General features: G+C 40.7%; 1 protein-coding gene across 1 annotated transcript in view; it reads right to left on the bottom strand.

Annotated features, from left to right (window-relative positions):
- The window catches only part of TCTN2 (tectonic family member 2), a 255012-nt gene that overhangs the window by 221607 nt on the left and 19357 nt on the right, over positions 1 to 14048 (bottom strand). The window contains exons 2-4 of the mRNA XM_078667622.1: positions 13274 to 13381; positions 12258 to 12337; positions 4182 to 4365 (exon numbers count right to left, since the gene is read on the bottom strand). Of these exons, the coding sequence (XP_078523748.1) occupies positions 4182 to 4365; positions 12258 to 12337; positions 13274 to 13381 (372 nt within the window). The remainder of the gene's footprint in view (positions 1 to 4181; positions 4366 to 12257; positions 12338 to 13273; positions 13382 to 14048) is intronic.

Here is a 14048-nt window from a genome sequence, read left to right as displayed (position 1 = left end):
CACCAAGTAATCTTTACCGCCTCATCTGCATCAACATACCACATTTCTGGAGGTGCTACAATTCAGCTTCCTCCTCAGCATCAAGGCAGTGCACCTGCTGCAGTCCTCAGGTGTCTGTACACACCATCACATAGCACTAGGGAATTGGGCCTTAACACATTTTGCTTCAAATCTGTATCCTAAATCTATACAAATTATACCAGTCTGTGTTTAATCAATAAAAGGAGAAGGAATACATAAACTATAACAAGAGTATAAAAAATCTTATGCAGCTCAATTCATTGACCTTGCTGTGGTACGAGCTGTGGTTCTCACTAAAACTGTTCGAAACTTCCGAACTCTATTTAGGGCACAAAAATGTTTTATGGCTGAAGAAATTACTGCAGAAATAAAAATACCGAAAAAGGCTACCACACTCCTGGGATTTGAGTGACAATCTCATGCTCGAGTATTTTAAATAATAAAGTAGCCCCCAAAATTAGATTTACAGACTTATTTCATGTACAAGGTTGTACTTATTGTATGTCTACACATTTTAGGCATAAATTACATTTTCAGAATATTTACCCAAGTTATCGGTTTTCAGGGACATATGTGCAGGAGATTAAGCTGCACAAAAGTCACCTACAGTTAAAAAAAAAAAAAAAAAAAAAGAGTCCCTATAAAACGGAGTACAAACATTCAAATGTAACTAGGGAATCCGAATTTACACACATCTTGGCCAGAGAAGAGAGAGAATATTTTGTACTTTTCTACTTAAATTATGAGGGCAATTAAACAAGTCATCATAGCACATAATGGCTGTATTTTAGCAAAGGACCTTTGTGACAACAGTGAACGTATTTCGCGATGTCTCCAACACAAATCAAATGTATGCACATAAAAAGTGTAATCTCTCTTTATAACTTTAGATAACTAGTGTGTGTAGCATTCTACAAATTCAACTTTGCAGGAGTGCAGAAACCTGTATTCGGGATACCTCCTGTGTATCTCAAGGCACAGGAGAGTTGAGTTGTCGGACCTAGCACATGTAGTTGTAACCTTGAGGGCTTTCACAAGCCTTTGCAATGCCTTTCTCGCGCTAACACTCAATTCCAAACTTGTGCTTAAGTGGCACAGGAAAGTGTGGGAAAAGCACAAAAATTACCAATATTCACAGAAGGTTTGAAATAAAGAAATGATTTCAATAGAAAACTATTAACCATGAAGCATTAAAGGAACAAACATATTTCTGTATCTCTCTTTTTTTCTAAAGCTTTGTTTTGGGATTAGGAAATTTGAGAGATGTCAAAAATATTTGGTCTTTTTCTCCTTTTGTTAGAAATTGATTTTCAATCATTTAGCCTTCTCCTGGTTTTCCAGAGCCATGTTGCCTCACTTATTGAGCAAGACAACCTCTGCCTTTCTGAATTTAAAGGGGATGCAGGAAGGAGCAAGATGCATCAACTATTCTGGGTGGTCACAGGGAATGGCTGAAACACAGGGGTCAGACCTAATTGGTCAAAAGGACAGCAATCAAACTGGCTTACACAATCTGGTATTCTAGACAATTTAACTCTGTCCTTAGTTTCAGCCATTATGACTGCCCATGGACGTCCAAGAATTGTTGAAGGACCTCATGCATGCCAGAAAGGCACTGCTGTCCAGGAAGAAAGGAAGTGTTACAACTAGGCACAGCTGTCAGGGTGCAGCCTACACAATGAATGCAGTCACAGAGGTTACGAAGAAGGCATGAAGCAGGGCCATGGTTGTTATGGCATTTCCCTCTGCAGGTGGTTTCCACTGGTAATTCCATTAATTGGGCACCTCACAGAGTCAGCTGTGCTGGGGGCCTCTCATCTATCATGATCATAACAATATATGAATATCAACACAAGAGTCACCACTGATAATCAGCATAACAACAATATATGAAAACAGAGACAGAATACTCTCTGATGCTTTATTCCAACAGACACTAGGGAATCTCAGGAGAGTACGGACACATGCAATCTAGTCACGCCAGCTTTGTAGAGCGGTCTAGTGTTTCTTTACAAGATGTGTATAAAAGTGCACATTGATGTGGTTACTGTTTTCCAATGCCAATCATTTCAGCTCAACAGTACTTAGCATGAAACATGTATGTCATCACGGCAGTTCCAAGCTGGAAGAAGCAGTTTTCATTCAGAGGACAAGTTTTTTGGTACTTTCAGACTTACCCCCAAATATATATCTTATTTACTATAGATTTTTTACATTACATATTTCAGAGGCAAGAAGTATCGGTATGGGAGAGCCTGTCAGAATTCACAAGCATACTAAACCTAGGAATGTAGAATTCCTACAAAGGTAAAGGACACATCAGGAAGTTTACAAACGCCCTTACTTTGACTGGAATTTACTTGAGACATTTGTGACCTCGGCTTTGAGGATGCAAATCTCGACATTAATATGCATATAGATGCGCATGCTGAGATTTAGAAAGGCTTAGCGATGGTACCCTGTGTGTACGAATCTGATGTATAATATTTAAGCTGCAGAAGTGGGCCCACATATTGTAGCCATCATAGTTCTATTCTGGGGTCGAAAATTCCACTCGACCGCTCGCATAGTCGAGCTAAATTTAACAAGGTCGAGCAGTTTTTGGGTCCTACTCGCCCTTTCTGGCGAGTAGGAAAACAAAACAACTTTTGTCCTCTGTCTGTGAAAACGGAGCAAATGTGACAAGATAACAAGATTTAAAGGCATTTTTATTGCTCACAAAGTTAATGAGCAGTAAAGATGCCTTTAAATCTTGTTATCTTGTCACATTTGCTCCGCTTTCAGAGATCGAGGTCAAGTAGGTTGCAGTTAGGTCAAGGACATTTTTTAAGGTACTAGTCCTGCAGGACTAGTACCATTTTTGGGATTTTTCTAGCCCAATCTGCCATGCTCTGCCCCTGAAGTCATTTCTTCCAGGGACGATGTCAAATTCTAATGCCCAAGGTAAATTAATGTATTTCTTTTTCTTTACATTTTAGGGACTGTTATGGCAACAAATTCTGAACACAATTTTGTAAAGGATGCATATAAAGAACATCTATGACACTATCCCCAATCACTTTTTGTTCATGAATTTGATCAAAGAACGTGTTTCCCACAGTTTTTTAGGGTGTGCTGCTTAAATGTTGTAAATGTATTTTGTTAAATCACACTTCTGTATTCCTGATCAAAGACACAGTTGGGTTATTTTTGAAAAAGCAGTGTGGCACCGCGAAAATCAGATAAGGACTGAACATGTCACTAGGGGACGCTAAGTGGTCTTCCATGGATGTTTAGGGATGTCACTCAAAGGCCATTTGAAAGAAATTATGGGGGGGACATAGTTCAGTGATTTAAATACTAACTGCTGTGAGAGTAATCTGTAAATTACAGGTTGAAATCTGGAAATTCCGCCTCAGCCTTGCATTCTGTATAGGTGATGAAAGGAGTATCGGTGATTTCAGTAACAGTAATGCTTACTCTCGGCACTGCAACAAATGTACAGACACACAGCAGTGGAAACGTGATTCCTGTGAACCTCTTTTCAACTCCAAAGCAAAAATGCCATAAGTATTTATATTTGATGTCAGAGGCAGCCTCTTAAACTTGATGAACTGGCAGGGCAAATCAAACAGGTTTAATTCATACTGAACAATGTACGAATGGCCAGAACAACATATATGGAAAGTCGACATGCAAGCAGATGAAATGTTTAACTGTAAACAGCATACTTTTTGTGTTGCTTCTTGCTTAAAATAAGCAAGGGCACATCTTACAGTTAATTTATATTTATTGGATTATTCAGGGAAATAGGGGCGGCGTGTATTTAAACTGATGGAAAATCCCTGATGTTAAAAAAACAATTTACAAACTTTTGCTGACTACACACACGAGTATGGCTAGAACATAGTGACATTTGATTTTAATTGACTCTTGCTTTGAATGTCTAACTAGTATCATCAATCTGCATTTCATAACAAAAAGTAAGCTTTTACTAATCAATAACCTAAAATGACATCCTGCAATTCCTTAAACAGTTCCCACAACCCCTGTACTCGTTAGTATACAGCAGTGGCTTTCTTCATAACTGACGTTTTTACAAGGGGTTCACCTGTGATAATTCAACCCATACATACTGAAATGAAAAAAAATGTGTTGCGACTCTGATCTGACTTTCTTACCAGACACTGTTCCTGTGAAAGTGGAATTGGAATAGATCTCTGCTTGAATGATCAGACTTGCAACCACTGTAGAATTCTGGCAAGCCACCACCTGAAAGGTTCGGGCCACACAGAGTGTGCAGCAGTTCGTCTCATTGGTGGGGCACAGGGGGCTACCCCACGTCAATGTCACTTTGAAGGAATTCTAAGTGAGAGGGGAAAAGAAATATTGTTTAGTTTTGAAATTTCTAAATCCTTTACACAGGGCTGCAAAATGAAGCGTATAACTTGAAGGTGGACTAGGACCCCGAGGCCTCTGTAGTCAGATCAGCTCCGCGTCTTTTCTCAACGCTAAAAACACGTTAATATCTGTGGATCTGCCCTTAAATTTTCCAGTGCCACTAATCCACTGTCGTTTCACCTGCAGTTCAATTTCATGTACTACTTTTTGTTTCCACCACCTCTGCTAGGATGATGGTCAACGCTGTCACTACTTAAGGTGTTGCTTTTAAACTGCTCTTTCCAAGGTCTGGCTTCTACATCTCAGATCGTAGAGTACTCTTCCATTGAACAACTTCTGATAACCTACTAATGTGTTCATTCCCTTCATGAATTGGACAGTCTCTGTGAAAGTTCTACCTCTCTCCTCGCCGTCCTTACCTTACTCATATTCAGAATATTGGACTCGACTATGCAGATATATGTGGTTTAATTCACACACTGTTTCGTAGGCTCCATGCTATCCTGTTCGAATTCGATCTCCAACCTGATACTTGACTTACTCTAAAAAGTTTTACTGGCAAAGATGTGAAGAATTATTACAGCCACACTATACACATGACTACCTTTATCTGTATTTCTGGAGTGCTATGTGTTCAACAGAACTGCATAAAATACAACAGATTTGAGCAACTTTTTGCATCTAATGTGGTGGCACCAAAACTAATTTCTGTCACAGTGTTGGCCAAGTTGTGGTATAGATAAGCAGTTCAAAAACAGAATACTAAACAAACAAGACCAATTGGTGTCACCTTTAAAATGTGTGTGCTAAACTATTGCCTTTGCCAATGCTTATTGGTTGCGTTGGTTACGCATGGTTACAAAAAAAGTAAAGGAAAAAAAGCATTAGAAACACTGAGAGGGGGCAAGTCATGTCTTAAGGGTTCTCAAAAGTGAACACTGAATTCAATATTTTCAATATTTATAAACAGCTTAGTTGATTTTTCAAATTTAACATAGGACACTGAACAGAATTTAAAATCCAGCTTAAAACTAATACATATGACTAGCTGCAAGTATTTAAAAATAACAGCTGCTTGTGTCAGTATTTAAAGAAAAAAACTGACATTTACTTTCCCGTGAATTGGGACTGGAACAGATGTCATTTGGGCCTCTGGGATGAGAGACAGATCTTTTCCTGTCACCATAAATGCTGCATTTGGGTGCCAATACCTAAGAATTCATGCAACACGTGGACGGCCGGTGAAAACCCAATAAAGTCTGCTTTTTAGTCAAACCTGCCAAAAATATACCTGTTGCTTTGCTTTTGGGACAAACTTGTAAGCAACAGGGAAAACATAGGAGGGTGAGTGGAACATTATGGTGGGGGGGGGGGAGAGAGAGAGAGTAGGTGGGAGGGAGTGAGAGAGAGAAAACATTCGCGCCTGTGGAGTGCTGAAAGTACTTCCCCGACGTGGGACCTGGAAGGATACAAGTCAAAGGACGGTAAAGAAGATACTCTGCATGGAAGGGGTAAACACAAGAAGGGGAAGGAAATACACTGAATAAGAAGCAAGCAAAGGAGACTGACAAAGCCACAAATGAAAAGCAATGGGCTGTACCAAAGCCCAATGTAATTATTGATACTGTACGCAATAGCTCTTTGTCAACAGACAGCTAAAAGATACTGTAAGGGAGACCTAAAACGTAGGGAATAACGTTACAACTTCTCCCCAAGTACTGAAGCAAACAAGTCAACAAAAATAAACAGAAAAAATAAAATCACATTGCATGGTAGAAGCCTTGTGAAACATTCCTTTGTATATTTTTGAGTCAACCACCTGAAACGTCTCAACTACCTGCCTAAATTGCAAGTAGCTTTACACATGGCTATCTTATCTATGTTTCTGGTGCAGCCACACGAGAGCAATTAAGATTGCTATAATTTCATACATTCACTTCATTTTTCAGGTGATCCATATCAGGACAGAAATTAAAAGGCTGAAATATACCCACGAAGAAAGTTACTGAAATTTGGGTGGAGGTGGGGGCTCTCTAGTAAAGATACTGTTGCAGGGTTTCTGTACTCACACAGAACTGTGCACAGAGGAGTGGAACCTCGGCAAATTAGGGTGTCCCAAAACTTACCTTAGCAACCAACTCACCCCTTACCGAGCTAGCTACAGTGTCTCATTGGACATATCAAACACCCAATGTTTAGACAAACCAGAACATGAACTTACAGTACCTCAGGGTACGTGGGACTCATGAACACTCTTTCGTTATATTATCATTACAAACCAGAACATGGAGTAAAGAAGACACATGTGCATTTGAAATGTTTATTTACTAATGCCGTCTTCTCAGGCGCAGTATCTTAGATAATACAAGTACACTTATTATCAGTAGCAAAATTATCAGCATAGTTACTAAGACATAAAAAGCGAATGGTGACAGCATGTTAACATGCTGTAATGAATAAGAGTTAACAACACTTATATCTCACCCTCCCTAACACATATATTATATTATTATCTAAGAAGGTCTCTTTGGGTTGTTTTAGGGCGGGCCCATACCTTAGTGTCCTAGCATGAAGGAATCACATCAGCATACACCAGCTCTCTCTGCATGTGCACCGCATCAAGTGTGTTAACAATTCTCGTGCAAAGCAATATCAATCCCGCCTCAAGCCCAAGTTGGCAAAGGCTGCACTTGTGTTATGACTATGAAGGCGTGGAGATCAGACCTCATAACAATTCCATATCGTGTTGCTCCTGAAACTTCAGCACTCTCCGTGCAGACATGGTTTATTAAACAAAACTGATATCAGAGCAATAACATATTATTCTCACATACACCACGGCAAACCACTAGGTTGAAAGCTAAGTCAACAAATAAGGGTCGTGTGCAGAAGTTGCAAGAAAGGAAAAATGGCGTTTAAATCCGAAATGTACCTATGCTAACTTAACACGATATAAGGATATATAGAAGCTATACAACAATACCGTACCAAAAAGGTTTAACTGGATTTCCTGGCATAGCCAGCTAATATTTGGTAGCGGAATTACCTATTACGGGAGCGTTGGCACAGAAAATCGGGCATACACTGAGTTCAGATGGTTCAGGCTTTTTACGGGGAGGGACCTGTGAAATAGCTTGAATTTACCTAAGAGAAGCAGATTGCCTAACCTGTACCACAACCAAATAACCATCACAGTGTTGGATGACTATGATGCAATTACCCATATGCAGTCATTGACTTCATACACTTCCCCATTTATATCAATTTGTTTTAAACATACATACATTTTACCCCAGAATTCTACTGAGCAAGCTTTGACTTATCCTGCAAACAATGGAGGCATGGGGCTTCCAAAATGGTGATAGATTTGTTTGAGTGTTTAAAGAATAAAACATATAAGAACTGTGCAGTGCAATTTGTGGTGTCCAATAACGAGATAGATACCAGCTACAAAATTTGGGGTTGTGAATTTCTTGACTAAGAAGGCTGTACCCTGAAAGAAGAAGACGTTTAGCACATGCGCTATCAGCTTTAAAGAAACAAGGGGTAGCCACTCTATATGAGTAAATGATCAATTCCCTGGCACAACTAACCTGAAAACTAATAAAGAATGAGAAGGCTACTCTCTAATGGGAAGTACTGATAGAGGTGTATGGGGAATGGCATTACCATATACAAGGTGATGATGGGGTGGTACAATACGGCTGAGAGGTTGAAAGCAAAGTATCCAGACACATCAGTGGAGTACTGAAGGGCGTGTGGTGAGAAAAGGGTCAGTCTTGCACATATGGTGGGCATGCCTTAATTGCAAGGGTTTTGGAAAGTGGTCTTGACTGCTTTCAAACATAATATGTGTATCCCTACACCTGATGATGTATTCCCCCTAGTGTACTGGGGTGGAAACCAATCACTGAGAGTGAAATTAACTCGCTGAGGGGAAACTCATTTGCCAGTTACTGTCAACCTTGTTACACCTGGGGAATGGAAAAGGCTGCAGGCACCAACGCTAAATATGTGTTTTTTGAACGATCGAGAAACAAGGGCATGCACAGGTTAACTTGTGAGCAAAAGGGTAGTGTGTTCTAGAAGGCGACCTTGTAAGTTGCATACTTTTGAGCTCCGTCTGCTTCCTGCTCCTGCAGTCCTCCTGATCCCCTCTCTGAAATGCAAAGGTTTGGATTGCCGCCACCCCCCATGACACGACGGCTATTCATTTGTGTCATGTTGGGTGAGGGACGTGCCCAAGAGAATGTGCCAACATGCGGTCAAGTGTGCGGTTTGTGTAGCCTTTGGAAGCTCTGCCCTTTGATAGCTGGATGACCCTCTTTGGGCTCACCGGAGATGCAGCTCTGGGCTGTTAAGACAAAAGCCTGAAGGGGTGGGCCGGTGCAAACCCACCGATCATTCCCAGCACCCCCAACAGGATATATCTGAAGGGGCAACGGATCTGAGTGATACGCGAGTGCTGACTTGGGAGAGACAGTTCTCAGACTACGCTTTCTGCCTCCAAGGTGACGTGTGCTTGCTTCTTCACAGATGTGGCCTCTCTCTTGTGTTTGGCCATTGTGATCTTCGCACATGGGATCAAGGCTGAAATACTTGGACTTGTTACAGGTACTCAACCTGCACTGGCCGTCTCTGATGTCACTTTTGGGGGACAGGGCTCCTCTCTTTGAGAGCCCTTGTGCTCAATGGGACGATTGTGCTGTGGTGGAGATGCTGTGTAACAATGGCTCTTCAGTGTTGGGCACATGTGAGCAGGCTGGCTGTGAACGGATATTCTTACATGTGCAGAGCGAGAATGAAACAAGCCTTGGGTGCCCCCTAGACTCAGAGTACATGTACTCGAGCAAGAACCCTGGTGAAACCGAAGGGCCCCAGGTCTGTGGGCCTCCCCGGGGAGTTGAGCCCTAGAGGGGCTGATGATGAAGAAATGGTCACCCTCTTAACGTGGTGGAGAAAATGCACCATGAGCAAGTTTGAAGAAATTCTGAAAGCCACATGTTATATCAAAATTATCCTCGAAACCAAGCTTGATTCATTGGCAGTGGACATGGGATTCCTTAGAGCAGAACAAAACAAAATGAAGGAGAGAGTAGAAAACAATGAATCCCACCTGTCGACAATGAGACAGACTTTGACCATTATGCAAAGTCAAATGAAAATAATTCACATTAATTGCATCTCTGGAAACGGAAGGTGGACAAACGCAGAGGGCCACTCACAACGTAACAATATGAGGATAGTGGGAATCCCAGAGTGGCTCAAGGGTACACTCATGGAACTTTGTGTGGAGGAATGGCTAGAGAACACAGTACCATGAGGTAAAATGTCAATTTTCGTTCATGCTTCAGGAAAATCAGTGGACTTATGTGATATGTTCATGCAAAGTAGTTGAGGCCTTATGAGGGAAATACAGATGTACAGCCACATGCTGAGGATTAATCTTTATATAGCACATGGGAGAGAAACATGGTATGACTTGAAATAGTCACAATATCCTGACCTGGAACGTCACAGGTATTGCCAAGCACAGAAAAAGATATAGGATACACGCATATCTTAAAAGTTAGCACATGCATTTAGAATGCTTGCAGGAGCGGCACCTCACAGATGGGGAAGGGAACTTCGAAGATTTCACAAGAGATGGTGGGCGACAATCATTGGAACTACCTCTCAGGATTTGCCAGGAGGGTGGTTATTTGGTTCACCCCATGGTTCAGTTTACTTTTCAACGCAACACCATAAACATTGAGGGCTGATATGTGGTGATGGAAGAGACTTTAGATGGTGAACTCATTACCCTCCTTGCTTTGTACATCCCTAATGAGAATCAGGTTGTATTCTTTAACTCCTTCACACCATATCTTGTAAGTAACATGCAGGTGCCCTACGTTTGGTGTGGCAACTTTACCTGTTTTCCCAACATGATCAGGATAGATCCATCCCGATCCCAGGAGCTCACTCTATTGCAGCCGCTTGCAGCTTGAGACAATGGGCATCCAATAACCAGGTAACAGACAGATGGAGATGAATACATCCAAATGACAGAGTATTCGTTTTACTCTCGGTTGCATTAGTTGCATCCCACAATTGATCAAGTCTACTGCAACAATGAAGCATGAAGAAGGCGTGAGGGTAAATCACATGGCATATCTGAGTCAAACAATATCTGACAAGAACCCAATTAAATGATCTCTTAGCTGGGGAAGACCTCATCCGAAATGATCTACATGGCATCTTCCAATGGACGCACTGAGATTCTGCATTCTGGGAGACTATAAGGAAACATATAGCTCTGTACTTTACTGAAAATACAGGTACGACCACAGATCTCACAATAGAATGGGATGCTTTTAAGGTAGTACCGAGTGGTCTTTGCATGAACATAGTCTCCGAGGTCAAGAAAACATTAACTGTTTTGAACGCTAAAGAGACCAAAATATGGGATTTGGAAACCAGAAGGGTTACAGATGCCGATTTGTTTTGAGCACTTGCCATATTGAAACTAGAACGCAAGAAGGAACTGAGCGACCTATGCAGGCTAGATTACATGGAGTATATTGCAACATGCAAGGTGTCCCTTGTCACCTATTATATTTGCACTTGCCTTTGACCCACTTGTGTGCTTCCTGCGTACTAAGGGATGGGAACGGCAGATTCATGTGGAAGGCATATGGCATATTGTATCTATGTATGCTGATGACACACTGGTCTGTCCCTGGGGAGTTGGTACCATTATACAACGTCTAATACAGCAGCCGAATGAGGGCACAACCACATTATGCGTTGAAAGTCCACCTTGGCTTCATGCACCTAGGGCAAACATTCTGAACTCCAGGAAACAAATATGTCCCTTCCACTTAGTGGACAGATATGTGTGGTGCAGATAATTGAACTGGGTGAATTTCAGCCCAGCCCTCCCGTTAATCAATTTCACTGTGCCTAAACACTTTGCCCACTTTAAGTCAGGCAACTTCTGCCTCAAGTGGATATGCCACTATTCTCTAAGGCCACCCAGCTTTGTGCTCCTGATTTCAACAGAGTGCCATATAAACATGTGATTGCTTTCCTGTCGTGCCCATGAGTCAATAAAGTTTGCTAAAAGAAATGGTGGACAATGGCTTGATTAAACATTTTCTTAGATCTGAATATTATTAACAGAAAACAATGTGCATGGTGCTCTGGGTGGATACGTTATTACAGGGGCATTTCTCCAAGTCGTGTGACCAGTTGTTTATGTTGGGAAAGCTAGTTAGGCAATTAAAAATATCCATTCTAAATCGTGTCAATACAGATCTATGGCGCGCATTGTGTACATTTATAAAATAAGGTTGCATATTATGTGTTGTCAAGATCAATTGATTATTATGAAAAGAAGATTTCAAATGTTCTGTAGCTAACCTTATATCCTCAGGCATTGATAAACATTCAGATTTTAGCTCTTTCCTAGAGATTTTAGTCAAAGACTCTGGGTGACCAAAATAGTCAGAATGACCCCGATCTGCTTTGTAGTCTCTTGTTTTCCAAATGTATTCATATTGGATGAGCCTGGAAAATCTCTTGAAATTTATGGACCTTACTCCTCTTACTTGTAGAGATAAGAAGCCTTTAGAGAGATACCAAACCCCACTACTAACGGATATACAATAACTAGTTCTAAATAAGCACCTTCTACGGAATTTCAGATCTTACAAATGCACAGAGAGCAGCCAATTATCCAGCAATAAAGAAACCACTTCCATCTGACAGTCTAAATGAAGAATGCTGCATAAGTAGCAGGGCAGTACTCCACGGGTACCCAGCTAAGCTTCCGTTATACAAATACATGACAGGCTTAACAAACTCGTGCCTACCTCGGTTGCAACTTTATTCGAGTCTAAATTCCAGTCCTGTGTTCGATTAATGCCACTGCAACTTGGTGATGCTAATCCAACTGCAAACATCAATACAGAGAAGAAAATTAGGAAATAAAATATCAAGAAAAACAAAGTGTCTTATGGAACAATGATTTAAATATTGTAGCAAATGTGTACAATTTGCATATGACAACTTAGAGCAGCGGCATCAAATCATGGGTTGGGTATAGTTTCATTATATAAAAAAAGGACTATGGAATATCCCTAAACAATTTACTTATTTGCTAGCATCAATGTGTTTTGGGGACAAATTACTTAGGTGTATAATGAGTTCTAAAGACCAACCAGGATGATTAAATGTAAATAGTCACAAATAGGGCATATCTGCCCTCAGTAATGACAAGGCAAACAGGAACAGAGTTTCATCCAAGTGAAACAAACAGTAAAAGCTCAACAAAATACTATAGGTGGGTATGTTCAGAATGGGTGCTCCACAAAGGGCGGAAAACAAATACACTGATTCAACCCACAGTTACAAGGGGCTACACCAAAGTACAGACTAACCTGACAACCTAGTTGCCAAAATGAAACTGGCTGCTACTATCAAGGCAATACGGAAAACAAACTGAAGTTCCATCTGGAACTAGTTTTGTTTTTTAGTTGCCATACTAAGAGTGCACATCATTTTCCATCTCCTGCATAGTCATCAACAGCTGGTGAACTGGCCTTGTCCAAATTTGGAGTCATATTTTATTGGTATTTCAGATACAATAACAAAAAGACAATGGGAATTGTTCAACACAGGGCACACAATGAATATAACAGACAGCAATAATATTATTATATAATATCCGCAATAAGGATCACCTATAGGCTTCTGCACATCTAAACCAACAATCCCAACACACTCACCCCAAGCCCATCCCATTTGCCACGCAGTAGGAGTTACACAGAGTACACGCACTGTCAATATAAAAGTTAATTCCAATTAAAATAAAAATGAATGTGCTTACCTGAATTATTAACCTCAATCGCAGTAAAAACAGGGATGTTTGATGTATTCGCTACAAAAAATGAACTTGCTGTGCGGCTGGTCATTAGGATGAAAGAGGGCTGAAAAACTAAAGAAAAACATTTTTCAAAAATATATATTTTTTTACCTATTATGTTAACACTGTCCAGACTGAAATAAGCATTTTGCTTTGAATGTTGACAATTTTTACAAACCATAACGAAAGGTGCATTTATTTTATTTTAGCAATTGAAGGGAGCAGAACTACCTATAGGCAAGCAAATTTAGCACTGAATCAATATGGTGCTACAGAGGGAAAGACGGACAGGTCGCCCTCCACTCAACGTGCAATATCAATACAAAGACTTGTTCATCAAAGGCTCATCATCTTGAGGACAATTATATAAGTGGAGGTGTGGGTTCCATCACTCTTTCTCCCATAAACACTCCTCACCTTCACCAGAGGTAGTGTGCTCCCGCTTTATTGCCTAACTTTAAAAAATTGTTTTTTTTTTTTTACAAATGGCAGTCACTATGCTTCCGAACCCCCTATACATACAGGGGTGTACCTTTGATAATATATCAAAGAAGGTCACATCAGTCTATGTGTGAACTTAAGAAAAAGTGTGAAAGGACAAGATGGCACCTCACGTTCCATCTTGTCCTTTCACACCACCAATAGAGCTTGCTGATTGGTACTCACCAGCTGTGCCGACTTATCGCATCATTGGTAGACACCTTGCCTTAAAGAATAAAGATGTGTCCCAAAAATGAGT

Source organism: Lissotriton helveticus, chromosome 11 (assembly GCF_964261635.1).
Source record: "Lissotriton helveticus chromosome 11, aLisHel1.1, whole genome shotgun sequence".
Classification (NCBI taxonomy): domain Eukaryota; kingdom Metazoa; phylum Chordata; class Amphibia; order Caudata; family Salamandridae; genus Lissotriton; species Lissotriton helveticus.
This window is presented reverse-complemented; position numbering and strand designations above follow the sequence as displayed.